A 27,906-nucleotide genomic window follows, 5' to 3' on the forward strand; every position below is an offset into this window, starting at 1 on the left:
TTTGAGAAACACCGTCGCACATACACATCTCTGAGAGTGGACTGAACTTTAACTAGAGCAAGGTTATCAACCTGCACGAATTTATAATCAACGAAAGGAAACCGTTGACATTTAATTTTATAAGCATCATAAAATGATAGGAAATATAAAATAAATATTTAAGCAATATTATAATTAAGCATTTACTAAGAAACTCGTTTCTTTAATGTGAAATATTTCGTTTAGTTGATCTTATATATTTCTAATGAAAATTTATATTAATTAAAGTGGTTAGGTTTTGAATGGTGTTAAAATAAATAAAATCTCACCATCCGGGAACATCTTCGGGATCTTCGCAGTTTCCGGTTCCTTCAGAGTCTCCGATTTTGAATACGGTTCCGATCGGGCATCCGTATTCTCTGGCTACTCCTTCTAAGCAGATGTAGTATTTGCGGCAATCTTCTGGATGAGCATGACGACTGAAAGATCCAGCGTTTGATACTTCACCTGGAGCTGGGCAAGCGAAACCGTTGGCGACCTCTGTAAATATTATTAAAAAATATTTTAAAACACAGTTATATATTGTATAAAAATATATTATTAACTACCTTCGTTTCTGCATTCTGGTACTTGATCGGCCCACATGCATACACGAGCTTCACGATCGTAGGCTAATCCAGGAGAGCATTGATAACGGGAAGCTTCTCCGTTCCAGCAGTTCCAGAAGACATCGCATTTGTTCTCATCAGCGAAGATACCATACAATCTTGTGCAATGAGGCGTGGTGATTGGAGGCTCTGTAGTTATGTATTATATTAATAAAAATAATAATACATAATAAATATATTTTAAAAAGACGCATACCGAGTTGTGATCTGTCTCCGCAGTCTACGTTGTGAAGGTAGTCACAGTTTTCAGTCAAGAACTTAGAATCGCCAGCATCGAAAGCTAATCCATTACCGCAAGTTTTAAGCTCAGCTACGTTATTATCGCACTTCCAATATTTATCACAGCTGTTGTGGTGTGGATAGAAACCGAAATCATCTGGACATTTGAAGCTCTCTTGGCCCAATACTAAAAATAAAATAAATGAGTCATATAACATGAATGGTTTTATATAATACGTAAACACCTGTCACGAATCGATTCTAGGAAATGTATATTTTTCAATTATGGTAATTTTATATTTTTTTAATATTAAAAACCTTGACAAAAACTCGGGCGAAGGCCATACGAGATACACACGTTGACGACAAGAAGAAAATGAAAGTTGTGCAAGACTGAAAAACCAGTTTTGCGGTTTATTTTTATTGTATATGTATATATAAATATTATATTTGTTAACAATGACTTAACAATGCTGATGAAAGTATCATATATATATAAAGAAACAATTTTGCGTCAAAGTTTCGTGCTTATAGTGCGTCGATGTCTCTTCGGTGTTTATGGAATTATACTTTTACTTAATGCAATTTATCAAGGCTGTGTTTTAACAGTTATATATTATTAAAATGCAGTCGAGAAAAATACGACAATTTAAAAGTGAAACGTTAACGAAATAACAGCCTGGAGACACGCGGAAGAAAGCGCTCATTTTTCAGGCGTTTACTTGCGAATCGATAATTGTGCAATTCTGCTCGGTCAAATATTTTCAACGATTGAATAAACATGTTTATTTACTCTCTTCGATTATGCAATAAAGCGGAATTGTCTCAGAGGAACCGATTTGTTTTCACCTGTGTTTTGGGCCACACCTCAAATTTCACTTTCGATAAGACGCCGGAAGGCTCGAGACAAGACAGACGAGTGTTTCCATCGAGAGTGAAAAAAAACCGTCTAAGATCATAATGCGACCTACGCAATTTCATTATGAAATTTTAGCATTCTCTGTCATAATTCAACGCGCGAGATTACATAAAGCATGGTATTTGTGTGACATAACAATTATGCGTAACCAAACTCGAATTTTGATTATCTAAATATGTAGAACGGCGATTTCTTTTCGGCTAATCTTAGACACTGAAGATCCAGTTCTAATTTTGACCGCGTTATTTATGATTTATACAGGGCGTGGTTGTTCAGTGAGACCTAGTTTTCACTATCGCCATAACTAGCCTATAAATTGTGCGTGAAATATATTTGAGTTGCACATCTTTATGTAAGAACATAATGATTGATTACCGAGACTATTATTTCTCAATCGCTATTAATAACGAATTAAGAGCTCTCCTTGAAAATAGATTGACAGAGAAATTTATATTAATCTTTTGATATGTATTTTGTTGAGCAACGCATAAGAAGGGTTTAGAGTGGCGATACAATCGTGAGTGAAGAAAGAAACAAGGAAGATGCAGATAAGTACTAATTGTAATGGTGAAATTTTAATAATAATTGAAACCACAGTTGAGCAAAACAGTGGGCGACACTTCCTAGTGTTGCGAAAAATTTGTTCATAAAACGATTATACATGAAAGATTTGCCAATGCAAATGCCAAGGCTGTACTATATTTTATATTGAAAGAAAATTTTCATTAAAAAAGTTATGCAAGTAAATGGATTATCACATTCCTTTTGACTGTCGCGATGTTATGTAAAGTTAAACTAGTTTTACTTCTAATCGTTAACAGCACAAAAGGTGTGTCCGTTTGTAGCAATTACGTACAGTATTTATATAAAATGTCATTTGGTGCCAAGGTATCCATATAAATTGAATAGTTAGAAATGTTTTATTGTCTCTGAAAGATCAAGATATCTAATCACCGATTGTGTTTAATATAAACAATGCAATTCTTCAGATTTCGCCGTGAGAATCGCGATATATGCGGTGAAAAGTGTGACGATCATCGATTCGCACGCGAAACAATGATCGCATTGTGTGCGATGACCTTGAGAGTTATCCTATTATTAATATAATGATTGTGTGGTCTTATGATCATATGATCTTATGATCCATTTCGCGCGATCATCATGAATAATTCAAAGGAAAGCTCTCATAATCGATCGAACCAATTGTGTCGATTCGTAGGCGCGTTGCGCCATTGTTGTAATTTTAATATTAAACAAATTCAAGAGACAACTTTCGTTTCACACAAACCGGCCACGCAATTTCTCTACTTTGCTATGCGCGCGTGACATTTTGTTCTCCGTCTCTCTAGAAAGAGAAAAATTGTCATTATGTGCTCGTCTCGGGATGAGATCAAACGATGGAGACAAATTACGCAATCGCGACGCTGGTCACTTCTGGTGACCCCAAAGACGATCTTTTCGCGAACGCGTTCTCGTTTCGCAACGCAATCTTTCGCCGGTGAGATATGAATATTAATACCCATCTTTTATAATTCAAATGTCACTGAAATATTTATGTAATAATGCAGATAAATCAAATCGCAAATTGTGACATTGAATCCTGATGTTTCGGCGTACATAAAAGCATTTGAAATATTTTGTAACTTGATCACGTTTAACTGGGTGTATGGATATATCCATAATTAGCATTTATATAATGAATTTACGAAATGACCACGCTGGTTACGAAACGGACGAAAGTTATGGACCGCCAGCTGTGAAATGTTAACACAACAATCGACGGGCGAACGGTCGGAATGCGAACCGAGATCGGAAAATACTCGGAAAACTAGAACGATCTTGGCTAACTACTGCTGCACCTTCAAGGTCATAGCAAGTGTCTATTATGTGCAAAATTGTCATTATCAATTAAATGGTATCGAGAAAATCGACCCTAAATTAATTTAAAATAATCTACGAATGTTTTTGTTATTTAATTTCTGAGCAAACGTATATTTATTTTAAGGAAAATATTAATATTATACTAATATTAATTAAAAATATGCAATAAAAATATTCCATAATTAGGAAGAAAGACTAGCAATCTTATATGGGATAAGATTTTTAAGATGATCTTTACGATAAACAAGATTTAAAATATTCTGTCCCTAATTTTTACTTTTTTGTCCCTAAATATTGCTTTGATAAAATAATATTAAAATTTAAAAAAAGTAAAGTGCTTAATTGAAGTGTTATTCTAAGTTTAATAAAAATAAAATACGTACATATTTAAACTATTTTGCATTATAAAAATATTTTAAACTAGTTGGAGCTTTTAAGCTTTAAAATTTTATACTTATCTAAAATATTAATAAGTAATTAGATATAAAACAATAGAGTAACACATATTTTAAAAATATAAATATAGCTTCCATGTATTCAAAGTTAAGTTCAAAGAACGCATACGTCAAGTAAAAGGTTTAAAGCCATTATGAGTTAGAAGTGCTTAAACAAAACTGCCTACATTATCTACAATTGAATTTTAAAGCGTCGTTTTGAATATTAAAATGTGTGAGCTTAGAAAAAAAATTTTCGTTGCTTCTAAGACTGCTGTTTAATATTCACATAACAGTTAGTCACTTTTTATTTATTTACTATGTACGTAGACGTGTCACTTGATATTTGCATATTTTTTACTCGCTATACTTTCGCTATATCGAATTATAAAAAAATAATAATTTAAATAAATAGTAATAAGAGCATCGCTTAAAAAACACAGTAAGTATACGTGATGCGGTGCATCACGTATAATTTTCGTTCCTAAATTTATGTCACGTATTATATATACCGCAAAGAACGTAAACCATCAGAAATTCTAGACCTTTCTGGTCAAATAAAATATAATATAATGTCACGTGCCATTGCCATGATATATATTTTTTGCTTAAATAGTCACGGTCATACCACGCATTCCTTTTTTTAGACACATTTTCAATACAGGAAACGATTTTTATTATATGTAAGAAGTATATATATTTTTTACTAAATATTTTTCATGGAAGTAATGATGCATTGATCGTTTGGCCTTTATATATCATAAAGTAATTGGGATCCATTCCTTTTCTGCATACGTATGTATTTCTTTTTATTGAAGCAGTTGGCCTTGAAACAACAATTCCGCTAGCGAAAATACAATCTTAAATACACGTGAATGCACTGCGTAGTATCTGAGAGAAGCTTTAAATTTATGACCCATATACGCTTGAACAAGTTGCGGTTTAGATCGTATTTCAACTGGATGCGCGAAAATTTCTATTTTTCTCTCAATATTGATCGAACGCAATAAAACAGAGAAAGTCTGTTTCAATACTGACCAGATCACGTAAATTTCTAAGCGTTACACTTGCAGCGTAAACATGGAGAATAGCTCTAATGCAAAAAGAGAGCACAAAAAATAATCAAATATCACTTTACGCACCGATTCACTTTTATTTAAAGGCAATAATTAGTAAATGCTCGATTGAGCATATAATATGTGGCACATAGTAAAAGTGATTTTTATATGACTTTAAACACACAATCGTGTGTACCACGAAATAGTGAAGGGAATTTTGTCATGATGTCAACAGCTACAATAAAAAATATTAATATGTACAAATACACATACATACGTAACCCTTATTGAAGTTACTCGCTTGTACTAGATTATCTGTGTTACAAGAGAAAGCAGTCATCTTGCCATATATTCGATGTAAACATCTATTTAATTACTTATATGGGCAAATCATTGAAATTGCACATTGAGCAAATCCATTCTTAGACGAGGCGTCTGTTACGATTAAATGCAATTAGACAATTAGTGCATCATTTTAAAAGCTCTATTATAGTATCATTATAAGAATAAGATGTAATTTTTAAATAATGCTATAATGTAAAAATAAATATATAAATAGTATTGTTGTATTGCTTTATATATAAAACGTTCGGGAAACTAATTTTATTACACAATTTTTAAGATGTGTGGTATTGAATCAATCTATTTATGCTAAAAGTCAATTTAAATTAATCAATCTATTTATGCTAAAAGTCAAAATAAATTGCGATAAAAAATTAATATTAAAAGAATTAAATATTGCACAAAATATTCGAAAAGACATCGACGCTCGGAAAATCGAGCAACTTTTTGTCACATTTTACAGACGTAAGTAAAATTATTTTTGATCAACCTATGTGTATAATAATGCGTATTTAACAATATAAAAACACAAATCTAAAAGAAATCAACGTCCATAAAAAACAGAAAAAAACTTTTCTTCCGTTTTTGAGAAAGTCCGTTTAAATGTTTCTCTCACAAAAGTGGCATGTCAAAAATTCACATAGTCTAAAACATACAGTGTACTATTTATAACACTAATCAATTCCCGAAAACACTCGTTTTCACGCAAGGTGATTAAAATTCGCCGCGCTTTAGGAAAACTCGAATTTTCCGCTCTCGCAAATAATCGACGGAGGTGTTTTTTTCTTGTTAAATATTGTATATATTAAATGAAAATGTACGTACCGGCGCCGAAGAGTGCCAACGCCAGAATCACTACACACTGTTTCGAGTACATTTTTGCTGATTGCAGTATATTATCACTTAAGCTCGCGTTCAGCGACTGTGCGCGGCCGCCCGCGCACCCGCGGTTTTATATCACCGAGTCACGTGACCCGGAGAAAAGGCTCGGACACGTAGCGTGCCTCTTTTCTTTTCACCCGTACGCCACTGGTCTCTTTGGACCGCAGGAGTCTTTTTCAACAGTGAAAAAGATAAGATGGAACTGTCTCGACGACATGCAGCTGCTAAAAAGTAAAAAAAAAAGACATATATATTTATTTATACTCATAAGATAATTTAATAAATATTGAGGAACTGCATCTAAAGTTCAACATTTTCACAGTCCATAAAAAAATATTACAATAAATATGTTTTCGTATACAAAGGTTAAGGTTGAGGCGTGTAAGACCTTCATGTTCAAGATATCCTCTTAATTCATTTAAAGTTTTATTTTTTGTGTTTAAATCAGGATTTTGTAGAATGGATTTATCGTGAGTTAATTTATTGGTATTTTAAAATATCATGCAGTCACGATAGGAAATACATATATATATATATATATATATATATATATATATATATATATATATATATATATATATATATATATATATATATATATATATATATATATATATATATATATATATATATATATATATATATATATATATATATATATTATTTATATATCTTTAAAGGGTATTGATCAGAGTTGTATTAAAAGTATATATTTAAAAATAAAACTAATAACTATTAAGCATTCTCTAATTCATATATTTATACAAAAGTAAAATTAAAATTAAATGTATAAGAAATAATATTAAATAAATTCTTTTTCTCTTTAAATTTTTACAGTATTGGTCTAATATTTACATTATATATGTATATACTATGATATATATCACATTTATTAAATTATATTTTATATTAAATATTTTAATAAACTGCATAAATCAGTTATTATTAAAAAAACGGGTTATTAAATAACGAAGTTTTTTACACGTTTATTAAATAAATCCTAGAAAAATAACTATTTAAAATATAGAAATAGTTAATTTCAAACATACACGTGCAGCAATCTAAAAATTACATCTTAGTAAAAAAATTATGTTATAATATTATATATAATTTATTAGCAAGTATTTTTATATGATAATTATAAAAATCCGACTTAATACGACATTCTAGATATTTTATTTTTATGGCTAAAATATTTGTGTAAATAAATGTATCTTGTTGTCAAGTTTTTAAAAAGTAAACTTTAGATTAAATAGATTAGAAGCCATATGTTTATAAAAATATGTACTTAATATAATATAAACAATTAAATTTAAGAATATTTCTTTTAATTAAGTCATTTTGGTGACAAAAACTAATGTTCAATAGATTTTTAATCGTAAATGGTAATTTAATCTATTCGCTTATATGTATATTTAATACATAGTGTATTTCTATATATACTATACATTAAGTTAATTTATTTATGTGATCAAAATAATGCAAAATTTCTGTCAAAATACAGTGTTAAATTATTTCTGATTTATTTTTTTATGTATTATATTTTTCTAGGAATAAAGGTAATAATTAGAAGAGCTTTAAGTATTTTTTATTTATTATTTTTCTTTTCAAATCACATTTTAGAAATAATATAGTTTTAATCTAAAGTGCTTCAAAATTTGATGACTATAATTGAGCTATTTATATTAACTTCAATGTGTAATTTAAAGAACTATTATCTCAAATTATAGTTTAAGTTATAGAAAGCAAATTCAATATTGATAATATGTGTTTTATGCTAGTCGACTTTAGATAGTTTTATAACACGATATCGTAAATTCATTTTATAGCTTATTATATTTGATTATTTAATAATTAATTTTAATATAAGAAGCATAATAAATCTCTCAGTAATTTAAATTTTATTTTTTGGTTCAATAATGAGTAAGTAATGTGTTTAATTAATGTTAGGTTATTAAAGGGCAATTTTTTCGCACGCTAAAAGGTTATTGTGCAATATTGCCCGTCATGACACATCGTATAATTGGTCAATTAACAATTTTTCGACTTATAAAATATCTTTCCAGTCCATTCGAGAATTTAAAACACTCGGTGTGAATGACCATTATGCAAGTCCGACTAAGTCAAGGCTTTATTACTCGGCGGCCAGCGTGAATGGATGCAAATGTCATTAATGACTCGCGATCTTGCAGATACGTCTTATCACACGATTAATTAAGTACCGAAAAAAAATGTTGAACATATTTTTTATTATTATGAATTTCGTAAGCCCGCGAAGAAAGCTCGTTAAAAATTTTTGACGACACAATGGCGATCGATCGTCGACTTTCTCGTCGTCGATTGTCAAATGACATTTTTCTATAACGAATAACCTCTTCTCGAGACTTGTGTGAGAATGTCGGAATTTGTGTGTGACCTTTGCTGGAGAATGAATTGTTCACGTTATGTTGTAAACTTTGACATTCAAACCGGCGAACCGTTTGAGAGTTTGTCCCTTTGGCGATGAGATAATGTTCATGGCAGCATCCGATACGTTCAACGTAAGATACGTTATGCAATAATATATAATTGTGTTTAATTTTTACAACATTCAAAGTTGTTATACAATTAAAATAAATATGATTAATGGTTGTGAGTATTTAAAATCGGCGTGCAATGTTGACGAGATGAAGATGTAATATTGACTAAAGGAAAAGCATGCATATTTTTTAGAAGATAATATTTATGATAAACATAAAGTGTTATATAATATTAAAATAATTTGGATATTATTAGAACTATCAGCAATTGATAATGAATATGTAAACTAAATATAAATTAATATAAATCTAATATATTATAAAGGAATTAATATTTTTGCTAATAATAGACACAATACACCTTTAAACGTTTATGAATCATAAAACTGTTTGCGTATTAAAAATTATGAAATAATGTATGATTCTAATTACCAATTCATTCACGGTGTTGAATTTATTTAAGTAATACAACTTGAGTAAGGTTAATTAATCTCTAAGTCAAGGTAAATTAATTTCTAATTTGATGAACCAACGATTTCCCAATAGAAAAGATCTAATAAAATATTGTTTAATGTATTTAATAATGTGTGTAATTTTGTTTATATTTATAAATAATCTTGATATCTGTGAAATAACTTAATTTATTAACTTAGTATCATACGAAAAATATTCGAAAAATATTTTTTCTAATTTTTCTTTAATAAAATACTTTGCAAATTAATTTATAATTTAAATTATAAAAAGGTAAAATATTGCGTGATATTAAACTAGTTTTTTACTAAAAAATTATTTGTAAAATGTCTCATGAATATGACTTAGATGTGAAAGATATATTTTGATTTTACAAGTAATTTATTAATTTCAGATAGTTTGAACCAAAATTTGTTGAAGAAATAATTAAACAGATTTTAGATATTTGGATAATAGTAAAAAATTAAAGAAAAGTTGAAAGTATTGTTTTAAAATCAATAGAGCGAATATCTGCAGCAGCAGTAATCATCAAGACATGGTTAAGAAGCAATTTAAAAAAATTATATTGCAATAAATGTGCGTCTTTAGCAATATAATTTAAACGATAGCTTCCATCTTTCTTTCATGATTTTTAAAATTTAATAAAAATAAAATTGTTTTCTATGTTTTTTAAAAAAATATATACAATTTTTTTCTAGATAGATTTGTACATTTTATGTACCACTTTAAGATGTGGAATACCTTTTTGCCCCATACATAATTTATTTAATTTTTCATTTAAATTCAGATAATCATGACATAACAGGTAGCCCCAATGCGTCACGTTGGTCAAAAAATAAATATACATTGCATTGTTACACAAATACTACATTGTACGAAAGAGAAAAAATATTAAAATTAAATGATACGAACCAGACCAGCTCCTCGCCATAAAATAGATCAATGTGAAATTTCAGCGTAGCATAAAGTCGGATGGAGACAGTCATAGATGAATTGACGTCCTAGCTCTAACAGGCATCAGAGGAGGACGCGATCGGGATTCTTTAAGACGTTCCGGAATTCAAAACTGAAATTTCACGAGAATAGTTGGATTATCAACAATAATTTAGAACTTTCTGCGAGAAATTATCGAGTATCATAAAAACAATAGTGAGAGTAATAAAATGATATAAAAATAATATAATTGATCCACTTAAAATTTTACATCAAAGAGTATTTGTTTTCGATTAACCCTTTGAGTAGTATCGCCGTACATGTACGGCGGTTGATCTTTCATTGTTTTGAGATACCCCATATGGTTATATATTTACATGTATAACTGAAAAAATAATAAATAAAAAACATTAAAATTATGTATTTTTTTAAAAATTGTTTAAATGATTTCTATAGAAAATAATACCAATAAATTAAAAATTAATATGCAAAATAAATTAACGAAAATTATACTAGAAAATTGTTGAAATAAATTATTAAAAAATACTAATACAAAAAATAATCAAAGCAATAAAACGTTGAAATTCACTGATGTTTTCTATTATATACTATAAATGCAACATAAAATAAATAAGAACAAAAATAATTATGAAAAAATACGTAAAATTAACTCACTTACATGTGTACACTAACAAAATTGCAAATTAAAAAATGTTTATAAATTAACTCACTACTCAAAGGGGTATTATAAAACTTTTGCCATTTGTCATTATTAAATGTCTTATAATTTAAGGTTGGTGAGCTGCAGATATGTGCTATTGGTGTACAGCGTGAAGTTGAAGGTCAAGGTCCGGAATATCAGCTGATTCTTGGGGTCGATCAGCAAGGATATTAATCACTCACTAATCGACCAGTTATAATTATTCACAATTTTTGCGTCAATAATTAAATGATTTTCAAAGTTCCTAAGCTAAAAATGTACATACACTTGATATTTTTTATCACTATTATATCTATAAGATTTTATATTGCAAGTTTTATGTATCGTAATAACTTGTGTTAAATTATTACGCTATTATAAATTAGGTGATGAAAAAGGGATCACGCATGCGAATATTATGTTGTAATTAAAGAACTTATTCCAAATGAATCGAGGTAATACTTAAGATTAATACTTCAGGGTTTTATATTATAATTACAGATTAAATAAAAAAAGTTCTAACAAGTTTTTAATACTAAAATAAATAATTACTTGTTTTTGTATTTGTCAAGGTGATATAGAGAAGCTATTCGTGTAATGACTTTGTTGACTATTAAGCATCGTTTTTTCGGCATAGTCTACTTTTCTTATTTTTTGATTACGTGTAACGTGTCGTGATTAGTCATACTTCTAGTAATTAGTTATGTACTTTTGCATGACACTAGACAAATATATCAAACAATACACGGTAGTCATATATATGGTACAATTAAAAATAGGAAAATCGTTTTGATTGCTTTAGAACAATGGTGAAATTCTTTTCTCGCGCCATACTAGTACGAGGAAAGCTCTATAGAAAAATTCACACAACTTGCTCTTGCGCTGTTTACAGATACTTTTTTTCATAGAAAATGTGGATTGCATTGACTCGACCTTGAGGTCGATGGGTAAAAAGCGACATTGCGGCCTCTGAGACCACTCCCGCATGTGACTAATCTAGTATACATGGCCTGTGGGCATACCTGGTTGTGACCGAGGTGAATAAGTCGACTTCTGGACATGTCGAAAGTAAGTCACCTCGCTGACGTCGGGGCTACTGTCGTTTTTTTTTAGTTCCAGAACAATTTGCGGTCATTGTCTCGTTGTACAGACACTGACTCACGGCGTGGTAAATTTTTTACGAATTTAATTCCAATCAAACGTTGAAATTCTAAAAATGCGTTTTAGAATATTCCAAGGATTTTTGCTAATAACTCCTAAAATATACGCGCGTACATTTTTCCGCTACGAATATGTTATTTTTAAGTAAATTTATATTCAATTAAGATTCAAGGTCTGAATTTAAAATTAACAATAAAAATTCCGTTAGCATGCGTAGCTAATTTCATTGATAATAATATTATATTAATTTTTGCCTACTCAAATATTTTAATCAATGTGTATTTTATTAAAATAAAAGTAATATCAATCATTGATTGTAACATAACAAATATATTGAAAATATTGACCGTCAAGAAATGTACATATATACAAATCCATATATTAAAAAATTATTCTTGACGCAGTTTTACAATAAATTACCATAGAATTTTAAATTTCTTTGTATGAATAAATAGCACTGCAACAAGATTTTTACTAAAAATTTATATGTAAAATTACACACTTTTTTATTTTTTAGCATGTAAAAGTGCTTAAAGGGTAATAAATTTATCCGTTAGCGATCATAAAATATAATGATACTTAATTGTTATTGACAAAAAACGAACGCCTTGTCAGATTGTAAATAATTTTATAAAATCGTTAAAATAGCCAGCTGCATGGATGTCAATGTCAGGACGCACCTATTGGCGTCGGCATATCAATATCAATTAATGATCGGTGAGCGGCGAATATAAGCTGTTGCTTTGTGATCGAGATCGAGGGCCGGGATATCAGCTGATACTTGGGGTAGGTCGCAAGGATATTAAGCACTCACAGATCGACCATATTTTTAAAATTAACAATCGGAAATAAATATATCTGCATACATTCCAAATCTTCGTTTTTAGCCATCGCGATGAACGTGGGTGATCAAAAACGTCGTATATAAGCGCATATCATTCATTTCCATTCAGTACTTAGCCTGATATTCTCGATTTGAGAAACAAGGCATTTTTATACTAACTCGTTCCAAGTGGAGCTACGCTCCGAAAAAACAGCCGCTTCTCTCTTTACGTCAACATGCTACTAAATCCGAAATCTACAGTTCAACTTAATTTTAGGTGATGATTGGATTTAGCACATTAATAATAATTTAACTAAATAACTTTGCTTTAAATAAAAACACTCACAAAGTTGAAAAAATAAATTTAAAAATAAGTTATTCCATAAATATTTTATTAAATATATTGTAAAAAATAGTAATATTCATCAGAACAAATAAAAAAAGAAAGGATATAAAAGTTATTTAATATAGTAGTAATATATTTAATTTCAAAATATTTAAGACATAAATAGTAATATTAGCAAATGTTTGAATTAGTTTGTAGCTATAATAATAAATAATGTATACGAATGTGAATATGTAAATTAATGTTTCCGAATATTAAAAAAGTCGACCACAGCAAAAAACGAATCATAAAAAAATAATTAACATAGATCTAAAACGATATTTTAATTTTTTTAAAAGTGTAAATTTGTTAAAAAGTAAATTTATAATAATTATTATAAATATAATACATGTATTGCAAAGATATGGCAAGTGTAAAAAACGTGTTTTAGTTGACATACTATTTGTTAAAGTTATTCTTAAGTATATTATAATATGATCATATGATTTGAATCAAGGTTTTGATATAATTTTTATAATACAATCCACATATTCATTATTGCATTGTTTTATGTATTAATTAATTAACTCAATTACCATAATTGCATTTTAATATTAAGCATATTGCACGTTAAAAATATATTTCATATACAAAAGTATATGTTTGAGTATCTAAATTATTATGTTAATAAATTATTTTTTGTGCAATTTTTCTATTGTTTTGCAAATGATACAATTTCACAGACTTACACCAACGACATAGAAAGCTATTCGAACATCACGAATTAAAAAAAAACAATAATACCAAAAAAGTGCAACACAACCATTAAGATACTTGTGCCTAATATCGTCACGGAAGAAATGTAAATTTTATATAATAGTAACTATTTTTACTTCTTATACATTCCATTGTTGTTGTGGAATGACAAGAAAATGTGCAATTATCGCGCTACCAGTTAATTGCAATTTTTAACTATTATATGTGGGTTTATTAATAAACTAATTAGTATACGCATGAGTTGTTTGTTTTATTGCATGCATTTAAATAGTATGTATCTATTTTTTATTACGTTTGCACGCAAAAATTAACGCAGTTATAACAATAGTAATATATATTGAGTGATGACACGTATTACGCTTAATATAATAAAATAAATATTTATTTAAGAATTAGCTAATATTTATCAATGACGGACGAACACGAAACGCGTTTTATAATTTACAAATATAACGTATATTATGTAAATAGTCAGAAATTATTTAAAATTAATGAATGCGATTGAATAAGGATTAAAAAATTATAATATTAAAATTGTATTGTATTAATATTTATATAAACTAATTTGATATTAATAGTTTATAGTAAACTGCTTGAGGTTAAATAGTTTTTTTGATAAAATTAAATTTGTCTATTCAGATATTAGGAATTTCTTATAATAAATAATTTTCCATATTTCTTTTTTCTCTTTAAAACTATGTAATTCAAATACCGTGATAATAAATTAACTTAAATATTTAACGATTAAATAATTTTATTGATAAAAAGTTACTTAAGGAGTGAGAGTGCGATGCAATAAACTTATTCTCAGGTTAACCAAATGCATCGAGATTATTAATGAATATTCATGAAAATATATATAAAGAGGTATACTAAAGACATTATATTTTATATAGAGTAGAAAATGGTATATTTTGGTAAATATCAAGATATAATATGGAGTTCAAGTGACACAGGTATCATTGTTCGCGAGCTGGAACGGAGTGTTACTATTAATGCATATTATTCGCAAAAAAAAAATTTTAGTAACAAGAACGCTTTTTAGTTACACCATAAGTTACATTACACCATATTTTTTATATGTTTTATGTGTAAATATAAAAGCCAGTTTTTAATTACATATACTAATTAGAAAGAAACAATAAACTGAAAATATCAAGCACCTAATCTGTTACTTTAGACCAAAAGTACGCTTTGAAAATATTAATAATTTTGCGACCTTTGTCTATTTTTTTTAAAAATATTTTGATTAATATATTTTTTTAAGTAAATGTTTTTTCTGCGCAGAATTATATATTTTAATAATTAACAAGTGCAAAAAGTTTTCACTATATTTAAAATTAAAAATAAACTGAACATATTCAATAATATTTAAAATCCATAATAAAATAAAAATATTAAGGTTATAAAAATATTTTGAATAAATCTTGAAATTTTATTCTGAAACTTTATAATTTAAAAATTATTAAATTAGTGTTATACAATTTTTTGTAGTTTCCTTTCAAAAGCGTCAGTTAGAAAGATTTTTGTAACACTATGTATTTAGTAGTTGGTTGGTAATGAAAAGTACTTATTTTGAAACTTTATCCCTTTTTGTTGAAAATGTTTTTTCAACAAAAAGAAGAAAAATTCTCTAAAAACTAACTTTAAATTGCCAAAGTTCTCCAAAATTTAGTACATATTTTTTCTGTATAGAGAAGCTAATACAAATTTAAAAAAATATTTTTTCAGAATTTGATGATTTTTATACACATTTTGATAAGTGTTTTACAATTTAAATCGTTAAAATCAATTTTGTAGTTCGTTCTAAAGCGCGCCCAAAACCGGGATTTACCTTTCAAATTTGCTTACATGTGACAGTTCTTCTGTCATCTGGCAAACGCTCGTTGCGCCCATTGGTTATATGAATAATATATCACGGTTATTCTAACAAAATTACTATTGACTCTTCAGGATCTAATATTAAAATACAAACAGCGGAGATTTGGCAATTAAAGGTATGCATACCAAAGTTAATTAAACATATTACAATGCTAGTAATAATGAAAAATCTTATATTAGTGTAAACAAAAAGTTACATTTTACCCACTATATAGCATCATTTACAGTTAATTTTAAGAAGCAATGATAAATCTAATAATATTTACGTATAGAAAACAATTAATATATGACATATTGCGACAATTTTGAAGAAGATGAAGAGATACCAATCTACGTGTTTAATCCTCTACAGTAACTTCCATCAATTCGTTCTTCGGTTGTCGCTTAAATTTAATTTTAGGATTATATTAATAGTAATAATATGTTCAATGCTTACTCTTGATAAAGGTATTATTGTTTTTAATTATTTTTCAGAAGCAATAATGGAACAATTTTATGACCTTTATAACTACAACGTAGAATTGGTATATATAAACAAAGAGTGAATCTTCTCATGTTGAAGTCAGCAAGTATTATCTTTTAATAAAGAGTCAGCAAGTATTATCTTTTAATAAAGAACATACTACATAAGTTTGATGTAACTGAATGTCTTGAATTTGGCTATTCCGAAAGAAGAATGATGGCACAGAACAAAAATTGAATAAAAACCATAACGTATACATATTTGGCCATATCGGAATTAAAAATTACCCACTCTTAGATATTTTGGATATCGATTATTCCAGATATGCAATCACATATTTATAATCATTGTAAATTATTGTTTATCTGATAACATCCAAGAAACTACACATTTATAAGCTGTCCGTTGGCTGATATATAGCGTTCCCACTGCAACAGCGTTGATTTGATCGACATTTACATTCAATCCTCATACATACTAAAGATATATTACACGTTCACGTTTAAAATGTACCTGTTTTATTTGAAATTCTTAAAATCTAACGTATATGTGCATTAAATCGAAAGCAATGATAATGTTTATGTAATATAAAAGGAAAAACTCACTTTTCGGCCTCGGAACCCAGTGACGGAAATTCAAAATTTGAATATTTCATTACGAAGATTGTTTCATGATTGTTAATCTAATTTAATCAATTTATTCTTCTGATCCTAAAAACATTATGTATGTATTTAATTTTCATAGTTATAACACACCTAGTTAATTTTCAATCCGATTATTTATAAAAGAAAAACTCACTTTTCGGCCTCGGAACCCGTCATCGGGAATTAAAAATTTGAAGATTTCATTACGAAGATTGTTTTGTAATTGCTTATCTAGCTTAATCAATGTATTCTTCTTATCCTAAACACATTATGTATATATTTAATTTTCAGAGTTATAACAAACCTAGTTAATTTGCAATCCGATAATTTATATTCAGTCACATCGAACAACGCACACGATGAATTAATGAAAAATTATTGTCGCATAGCAAAATTTTATTTATAAATAATAATTATTTAAAGCTGTTGTCACGGTGATGTCGGCCATCTTGATTTATATTTGAATGCTTGTTTTTCATTGGTCGAAACAACCGAATGTATTACCGGCGGTTCGAAAATGAATCGGAGCAAATTCAATTTTTATTATTATAATTAAATAATAGTGTAGTAGTGGCCTTCTATAAAAGGATTCTTAATACAATAAAACAGCAGCTTTGCATTTCCTTCCCAAAAGAAATTACCGCTAAGACGGAATCTATCGTGCAGACACGAATAGAAAAATATCGCGTACTTCTTAAGACAACCATTATATGTTATACAAAGACGCATGACATCAAATACGATTTCGTGTTGAATCTCTAAGAGTTTAAGTTTGACGATGAAATTTTAACTGTTGTGACTTAAGAGTAATTTATAAAACTTATTTGTTAAGCACAGGTACCGCACAGAAGCAAGTGAAAAAGGGAAATCACTACCGTTTCAGGTTTTAATACCAATGTTGTGTGTTTAAAAGTCAGAAAGAGGAAATGCTGATAAAATTCAACGTTTAATTGTATATGTCAATGGAATTAACGTTATTCGTGAAGTAGGGAATTTAAAACAAGAAGAAGTGACGTTCATAATGAAGATAGGAATTATAAGCCCATTCAATCAATGTTGCTTAACGATCGTTGATATTTATGAAGAGCGTGAAGAAGTATCCAGAACTGTTACAGATAGTTTAGGCTTTGTTTGAGTGTTTAAAAATAGTAGCTTAGAAATATTTTCTAGATTCTGTATCTTTAATTTCCTAATATCACAAGTATCAATAACGAAAGTAGATTATTAATAGAAAAACTATTGCTTATTCATGTTTATGACACTGCAAATAATAATTTAATACCGTTGTATAAATTTCAACATCTTGTCCAAGTTGAAGGTAATCGCTGCAACGACAAAAATTCATTTACATAATTCTCAACGAAGGCCAAAAATTGGCAATGGTCTTTCAATAAATTAGGCCATCGCCAAACATCCGCATGTCGATTATTCTCAAACATTGTACTATCCTTACATACGCAAATGTGTTTCTCTCTCTGTATAGAGTCGAGATTTAGAAATGCATACGAAACATCGAAACAAGCGTGAGTGTATTTTGTAATAATATTTATCGTGAAAAATTTCACTTTTTTTTCACCCAATTTACAAACGCAAAACTACCAGTAGTAAAGACTTATTGGTCAATGGCCCCGAAGACGTTTGTTAACAGCAAAACACAATATTTACACGGCGGCAATTGTCGTTCATGCTTATCGTTTCTTGATTTTGCATAATACGTAGGTATCGTAAAAAATGTAAACGCATTATATAATATTTTGTAATGTGACTCTTGTACGAAGAGGTATTAGAGCGGATCACTCGACTTATCGAATGTCCGTTAGTCGCATTAAATTGCTTGAGACGTACTGTTAAAAATATTCAGATTAACGACAAGGTAACGGTGAAATGTCGCGTTTATTTTTTTAATCATATAAAAACAAAATCAATAAATAAATTAATTAATGCATGAATAAATACAGACATTAGGCAATGAGAGTTTCCATATAATAATTTTCACAGCCTAGTTATCGGCGATTTAATCTTAGTTAATGATTCGTATAAAAAATAACAATGCAATAGAATTGTTTGCTATAACTATGTTTATATTAAAAGTTAAATGTATATAATATTGATTTATAGATTGAATGTAAAAGTATAATTATAATTTACTCATTATATTTATATAAACGGAATAATTATGAATTTTATTTTATTAAAAAACAAAGATAGAAAGTCCATTAGCTATTTAAATATTGCGTCTGCTTTATTTTTCGTGGAGTTAATCTTTTAGTAACCAATTCATTAAACAGCTCTACACTTTTTTCGCTAAGCGCATATTAAACTATTCACCTTACATTTTTTTAATTTAAGCAAAAACAATTCTATTTTTTAATCCTTTCACTCTGCTATAAATTTATGGTTATTTAAAACAAACACTGTAAGCAGTTTTATATATAGATTTTTAAGCATATTTAGTATTCCTTATTTAGGATTAAAATTTTTATGCTAAAATTTAATGTTTACAAAAATGTTTTTATATTACTACGTACAATTTTTTTAAATACAAGTTAAAACAATATTGCTATAATATTTCACAGACGTTTGATATTATATTTTTAAAAAAAATTGTTAATTTCTGAATATTTTTGTAGTATAATTTGTTGTTATTTTTATTATGATGTCGAAACTACTCAGAATCGCTGTTTAAAAATTAGTTTTTAAGTCTTGCTAAAAATGTCATATAGCAAATAGATTTATGATCAGTCAGCGCTAACAAACAGATCATTTAAATGTCTATTAATAGTATACTACAACCGTTGGACCTTACTTTAACAAAAAAGTTCAGAATTTCCAAGGAACAGGTAAAAAACAGAGCATTATTGAATAGCACATTTTAGAAGAACTACGTCGGCAAAATGTGCCAATTTTAAATCCTGCGTTACGTCGTCACAACCATCAGCTTTGGCCAAAGGATCGAAGACTGTAGGAGACTGGCTAAATTTTCATCCATTCCTTAGGAATCTATAATCCAGATCACCGCCGTTTTTATTTTCCTTCAAGACTACCACCAGAACACTGAACTGAATATTTTTAATAACGAAAATATAAAAAAAATAAAGAACTACTAACATTTTAAATGGTTCATTGATCAACATACTCAAATAAAGGGTACATAAAATCATAAAAATATAATATTTAGGATAAAATAATTTATCGATATGTTTTTCGTATTTTAACCTACACTTATTAAAAGTACAAATAACTTTTCAACTAGAGTATTAGACTATAATAAAATGTTTTTTCTTGTACTCTTGAGATAAAATTTAAGCACCTACTCCAAGTCACATATGTATATATAAAATTTAACGATTCGGACGAATAGATAGTAATAAAATCGAATCGTTCATCTACACGCAAATCATTTCTAAAACTGATTTTTATTATTATTGCTCTTATATAATATGAAATATTCAAATTTATGTTAATTACATAATAGCATGTTATATTAAGACGGCCATAAATTATAGATAGATTTAAGTTTAAACAGTAGAAATATAAATTATAATATGGTAATTTATGTTACCAACGGAGATCATCTCAAACGTGATACGTTCCTTTCTCGTAAAAATACGATCTGCGTCTTTAACGACTCTGGCATACACAAAACCTTTTATTTTTATATACAATAAAAAGGGACATACAAGAGGCTATCGTTCATTGAGAGAACTTTCACTGAATCTCACTTCTTTTAGCATGTTAATGGATGCATCGCCCACCGCGCGGAAAGCAGGTGTTTGTTGCCAGCGCTTCCCCAACTTTGAGCCATTGTCTCTAACTATTTAACATACAATGACATAAATCAAGCGTTCGACAACCTTCATAGTTATAGAAAGAACCAAACGCAAGACCTTGCCATAAATATTCAATAAGAAAAAAAAGCTAAACGTAGGATTATTGGCAAACTGATATAGAATATTAATCGAGATGTGCAATTGCCTTTGCACATTGACATTTCTTTAAATGGGTGCGATGCATGTTTTTTTCTGTATATTCTTAAATAAATTTTATCTTATGTATATAGTTGTATATGTGTAGCAAGTTTCGAGGCTGTTTAATAGTAAGTGGCGAAGAATCTGTGGCTTGTGTGCGACATGTAAATTCCATAATAAAAATTGGTTCAATCATTGTTGTAGGCTGCTGACATTGACCTACTAAGATGTTGCTACAGGACTACTTTTCATCCTTGATCTGATGATTTTGATACATACATTACATTAAGTACGTGCTCGATATTTTTAATTTTATCGATATTGTTGTTTTATACAAGAAAGGTTAAAATACATATACTATAAAAAGCTCAAATTTACTTGAAGATCATATTGCAAAATATATTTATTTAAATACTAAATGTAGATAAAATTAAAATTAATTGATTGTCGAAGACAATATTAAAGTCAAAATCGAGTACAACAGATCGCTAGAAATACATACATTCCCTATACAATTTTATTTACATAGTTAAAACGGATCTCAATGTATTTGATTTTTCTACATAGATGAAATTTTTTTTTTTTCATTTTTAGTATCACTTATTTCTACTTTAAGTGCGCATTATTTTGTATGTTCCTAATGGCATTAAAAAAAATTTAAGTATATACTGATAACACAACTTTGATTTTGAATTATTTTACGTCACACGGAGCCTTGCGGAAACGAGTCTTATTAACTGAGTAAAATATTGTTTATATTTCCACTTGCTTTGTGTTATAAATATCTTTTCTATATAAATATATTTCATACATATTTGGTATATCATAAAAAAGCTACTAATTGAACTATTAAAATCTTCATGCTTGAAAATATCTCAATATTTACTTTCGGAATATCCCTGGTGTAACATATGTATTAGGGTGCCCCACTATTTTAACTAAGACTGTATAATAAACTTTCTTAACGTTGATTTTGAGAGTCTTTTGCAATTTAACATGATATAGCAACGTCTCTTGCAATGTTATGCATAGTGCGTTTGTTTGTAAACAAATCATATTTTCATAGCAATTAAGCAATGTAGTGCAATTTTCTTAAAGACTTAATATACTTTTTAATAGCAAAGCTTATACATGCACATATAATTAATGCTGTGTTAATTCGATTCGAAGCACGTTCTCCAAAGTAGATCAACAAGCTCATCGCCAATACAAACAAGCATCTGTTAAAGCCGATCGACCCAAAAAGTGAGTGTGATCCTCATCCGAAGTAACAGGTTCGTCGTGATGATACCAAGGTTATCAACTTTTCGATATTCGCAATCGAATATGTCGATCAAAGCGCGCATCACCGGCATTTTAATACATTACATTTCGCCAAACGGATAGATTTAACCATGATGACACAGTTAAACGGTCACGTTTCCAATTTTATTTTGACCGGCAAAATCGCCTCTCATCGTTCTTTAATTTTCCTGTTCTTGAAGGACGCTTAGAATGGATTTTATCAATAGACCAGTTACAAGTCGATAACCTCGTTATATAGAGAGTGCATAATGAAACCTGTCCGATTATTCTAAATCTAAAGTAAATAGTTTAAAATGATATATTTTAGCACGTGCTTAATCATAGAACACGCCCTAGTGTTTAAAGGCCTTTGGTTATTAAAATACATAGACGCAAAAAATAGTTGACCTTTTCAACAGATCTAAATGCATCGGCTCTTTAAGGTCAAGATCTGAATAATTTTATGGATTAAAAATTGATTGAAAAAATAATAATCAAGGCAGCAATTTAATGCGAGTACTACTGTTTAATACTAAATAATTAGAGTATCGTGGAGCTATATTTTTTTTTTGAGATTCAATGAAATTGTGCAAGTGTTTGTTGCTATTTTACAAATCATGAGCCGCCTTTGCGACACCTAAGCATGATGGAATTTATCCAAGTTGGAATTTCAAGCTCGCTGTAGAATGAGTGGGTATTATGATATACAAAGGCTAAATGGTTTTCGCGTTAACACCAATTATACAGTGTAATAGATTTTTTTATGAATTCTTACGAACTCCTCTACAGATTTATAAAAAAATATATGCCACTCAGTATGTGTCTTGTAAAAAATAATTAAAATCATAAATTATTTTAGTTAAATTTATCAGTAAAAGAAACAATATTATATAGTTTTAAAAATAATTATACATTGTATGTGCCATTTATAATAAACATCAAACAAGTCCCTTGTATGGTTTCTTAATAACACGTGCAACTTTTAAAATCGGACAATTGCGCTACATGGTCAATTAAAGCTTTAGTTAAAAATTATATCATAGCAGATTGCAACACTTCCGATCGTTCACACTATGACGGACAGGGATGATTTTACAGATTCTGATAAGTGAGAGGTTTTTACTGCTCTATCTTCTTGGACGATATACATCAAAACCTAATTCGAAAAGTCAGGAATTCGGGTCAAAAAAAATAAAATCATCTATGCCTTGTCATCGAAACATTTTTTGCTTTGGTTTTGGGCTATATTGTTGTCAAATCTCCAGCTGTTTAAATTATAACCGTAACGTAAAAGGCCATTTTTATAAGAAAAGAAATATAAAACAATATAGCCCGTTCCTCATAAATGGTTGAAAGTAGGAAATAACTAAGTAACTTTCATTTCATTCTGAAGAAATATACTCTTTGTTCCATTTTCTTTGAATTCTCTTTAGCAACAAAGAGTACTTTGCTTCACTAGGATTTCATACAATGAAGCTATATTTGAGGACACCTCCGTCTAAACTATAAGAAAATTCTGCCAAGCAAGGGGATCTTGGAAGTGTAACAACGTGACACTTTTAAATGCTGAAAGGTAGTCGATTGTCAATCTACAACCTCGACTTTCTGTAAAAAGAGTGAATCTAAATTTCTGAGAATACTCTGAAACACTTTCAGATTATCAGTTTATAATAACTATTCAGAGCTATTAATGTCTGAATTTATGTCTCTAATAAAGCGCGAAGGATCCAGCATGGATCCCTGTGGTACTCTAGAATGAGCGAAATACTTATCGGAGCGATGATTTTCATAGCTAATTTCTATTCATAGCTATTCGATTAAAACTACAGCTATAATAAATTATATGTAAGATATATAAATTATATTTTTTAAATGTTAAGAGTGACATCATTGCATTACATTGAAATTGAAACTTCAGCGAAAAAAAAAATTATAAATTGTTTATGATCCTACATTTATTCACAATAAATGGGCCAAATATTATTATATATTACAATAAATGAAGATAGTTATTTTATTGTTTTTCTTTTAGAACTAGGCTTAACATTAAAATATATTGATTACCTAATAATAATATTATATAATATTTTAGTGTATTTAAAAATACTTTTTCTTAATGTAAATTAGTGTTTTATAATTTATGTATCAAATATGAAATAGATTTTTTTTATTTTTTAACTAGAAAAGTCGAACTGACTGAACTAAATTTAAAATATATAAAATATAATTTAAAATTTGCAACATTGAAATCGAAAGCGATAATAAACTAATAATATTATATTAATTTTGAATACAATTTTTTTTAGAAATATTTCTAATCCCGCATTTCTACATACAGGAAACGGGCCAGACGTTATTTAGCAATAAATTCTTAATTTATGTGTTTGGCAAATTATGAGAAATACAATAATTAATTATGAATTAAGTTGTCCTAATGTTGATCAAAGCAAAATAAAATATTGTAAATAAGTATGATAAAATATTCTTTGTGATATCAGTAAATATATTGACTATATATTCTAGGGAAAAATAACATTTTATATAAATATTTAAACGAGGAAACAGGTGAGGTTAAGATAAAAAATATATTTACCTACTTAATAATGGGCTTGTTTGGTTTTATTTCCTCATTTTATATTAACATTTCATTCGGTTAGCGAATATTGGAAATATATTAATATATGCAAAATATATTTATATGGGATATAATATGAACATTATATTACAAATTGGCGTTGAGTTTCAGAATGAAGTTGAATGGATGTGATGATATTAAGTATGTTATGAAATCGTTTAGGAGCATTTCTTTTTTTTACGAGGCATTATGAAATGCGTTATGCTTACATATGGTATAACTTTTTTTGCGTACATGATAAGTATTCTAAAAAACATGTGAGTTACAGATTGATGTTTACGATACATTAACCTTGAATCAATAAATTATTTTTCTAAGAATTGTTTTTTTTTGTAAGACCGAAATATGCTAATCAGACGGATTTAATTAATGATATTCGACACATAGCATCTCGATGACTACTCAGGTGGCAAAGGGTAAAGTTGATCTTAAAAGTGATATCATATCTCAAGATCCTTTGTGTCGATGCTCAATATTCTCGACAGTGAAGTAGCACCATTTGGCCGCCGGCACATGCCATTAATTTGTTGTGGTTCACGAAGAAGATTCACTTTCACTCTTCTGCCACCTCTTCTTATTCTTCCTCATAGTACAGCTTCGGGATTGCCCCACTGAACTCGCCAACTCGTAAACCGGCTTTTGTCAGTGCGCTACCCAGACAACGTGTAATCGTCATAACAAAATCAAAGGATTGTAACTTAGAGCTTTCGTTGCGAAATGTGACACAAATTCCTAAGCATTATTTTTTAGAACAGGACACTCTTTTGAAATATACACAAATTCTAAATTAATAAAGATCTTGAACGATTGCCAATTTTGATTATTACAATTTTATTTTATTATATAGGAAATGATTCTAACGCTAATATACAAGGGCAAGCACAAATCATTATTTACATTAACATATTAAATTTATTATATAAAAAATACTTTCCTGTATACAAGCGTAGTTTTACGGATATAAAATAATATAATATTTAATTTATTTACTACAAGATTATCTATTGTTATTACACAATGCCTAATAAAAAATGCAAGGATTGTATGCAAACCTTCCAAAGCGACCCACACAATTGAAAGCTCGTCAGATTTGCAAATGCAAATGAAATTTTTTAATATATGATTTCTCAATTATTATTATACTATGATTGATTTATAGACGACCTTTAGCAAAAAATGTTAGTTGGTGATTATTGATTAAGTTCGAAATGCCTGAATTACATTAACCCAAATTTGGTAGGTGAATGTGTGAATCCTCTCTAAATTATTGTGACAGTAAAATTGCAGATTTTGCGCATAATGTTACATATAAAATGCAATTTGTGTCCAATCTTTCACTTTCGCTCGCCGCTTTTCCTCCTTGGTGTTATAAATTAGGTTTCACTTCTAACAATTGTATTCATTAACTTTGCGAATGTTAAAATGCAGTTAAAGCAGTATTGGTAAAGTAAAATCAGATTAGATGTTAGTTCGTAAGGAATAAATTCATTTTAAATCGAAAGGAATAACACCATTTGTTAAGATTCTAATAATATATTTGTATAGCTTTCTAATTATGATATTTTACAAAAAAATAACTAATAATTAAACTTTTTTACCGAAAAAGTAAGATAATTTAATAATAATTTTAAATATTACTTTAGTTTTATTTTTAAAAATCATTTATAAATTAATTAATGCTCATTATAATAGATTATGCTAAGAACTGTTGACATAATATAATAATCTTAAACGAGCTAAAAAGACATTCTTTCATTTTAAATCAACCCTTTTTTTCCTTTTAATTAGGGCTTACAAACCGGATAAAAGCCCCGTGTACCCGCGTATTTTTAAAGGAACCGAGAACCAGATTATTTTTAACGGGTACTAGGTTCTTTTTATTTCATTATAATGTTTAATTTTTTATAAATTAAACATCTGTTGTCACACGTTTTAAAAGAAGCAAAATTTATATTTTTCAAAACCGATTAAGAGATTAATTAAACCCTTCCGGGCAACGATATACGATGCTTCCAAGAAGTACGTTAAAATCACAGCTGCATACAGAGTAGGTAGTGATCAAAAAGATAAAATGAATTATGATTAAAATTAAAGATAATTCAAGATAAAATTCAAAATCCAAGATATATAATATTCGTAAATTTGAACTCCGGGTCAGTATATAATAGTTGACAAAAATTACCCGGAACAGAACTGTGTACCCGGTTCTTTATACAAAAATTCCGAAGGGGTGAAATATTTTTTCGATAATCGGCCGCTATAGGTTACGAATTGTCTACGATCGTTCAAGTAACTCGAGGATAACCGAGTTAAATCATCTGAGCGACGACAAAAATATGCGGCATTTTTTTTACTAATAACCCAAGACATGTATTTTGTTAATATATCAGTTAATAATATATTTTTATTATCTTAACACAGACAAAAGCTGACTTTTTTAGGACTTATATTCTTACCTAAGACCTGACAAATATTATAGTATATTTAAAAATATTAAATTTAATTAAAAGAAAAATATTTTTATACAGTTATAATAATTTTTCAATTAAAATATATGCTCATAGATTGAATATTAAATTTGATAATTATATGAATAACCTTATGTACATATATTATCATGATTCACATGACCTCGTAAATAACTTTTTTTAATATAAATAAGACAGAACAACAATTTTTTTAGCAAAAATAAAAAAATGACAATTAAGTACATATTATATTGTCTATTATTAAACCTAATCCTATTACAAATATTAATAATAATATTAAAAAACTAATATTTCATTCTAAATAACATATGTGTTTCTTGTATTGTATCATCATACATAATTCATTGTTTATAATTTCATATACAAGTAACTGTGATAATTAATACAGTCATAAAATAAACTTTACATTCATTAAAAAAATCTTGATCATTCTTTGTTTTTTTTTTAAAAA

At 28.3% G+C, this 27,906-nt stretch overlaps 1 protein-coding gene across 2 annotated transcripts in view; it reads right to left on the minus strand.

Moving 5' to 3' along the window:
- Gasp (Chitin binding Peritrophin-A domain-containing protein Gasp) overlaps nt 1–27,906 on the minus strand; it is a 47,985-nt gene that overhangs the window by 1,773 nt on the left and 18,306 nt on the right. For both annotated transcript variants that reach the window (XM_088184347.1, XM_088184346.1), the window contains exons 2-6: nt 10,285–10,438; nt 6,326–6,606; nt 844–1,053; nt 588–776; nt 309–519 (exon numbers count right to left, since the gene is read on the minus strand). In XM_088184347.1, the coding sequence (XP_088040473.1) occupies nt 309–519; nt 588–776; nt 844–1,053; nt 6,326–6,377 (662 nt within the window). In that variant the 5' untranslated portion in view covers nt 6,378–6,606; nt 10,285–10,438. The remainder of the gene's footprint in view (nt 1–308; nt 520–587; nt 777–843; nt 1,054–6,325; nt 6,607–10,284; nt 10,439–27,906) is intronic.

This window comes from Plectrocnemia conspersa, unplaced genomic scaffold (assembly GCF_051122295.1).
Source record: "Plectrocnemia conspersa isolate PC_06_02 unplaced genomic scaffold, ASM5112229v1 ptg000004l, whole genome shotgun sequence".
Taxonomy (NCBI): domain Eukaryota; kingdom Metazoa; phylum Arthropoda; class Insecta; order Trichoptera; family Polycentropodidae; genus Plectrocnemia; species Plectrocnemia conspersa.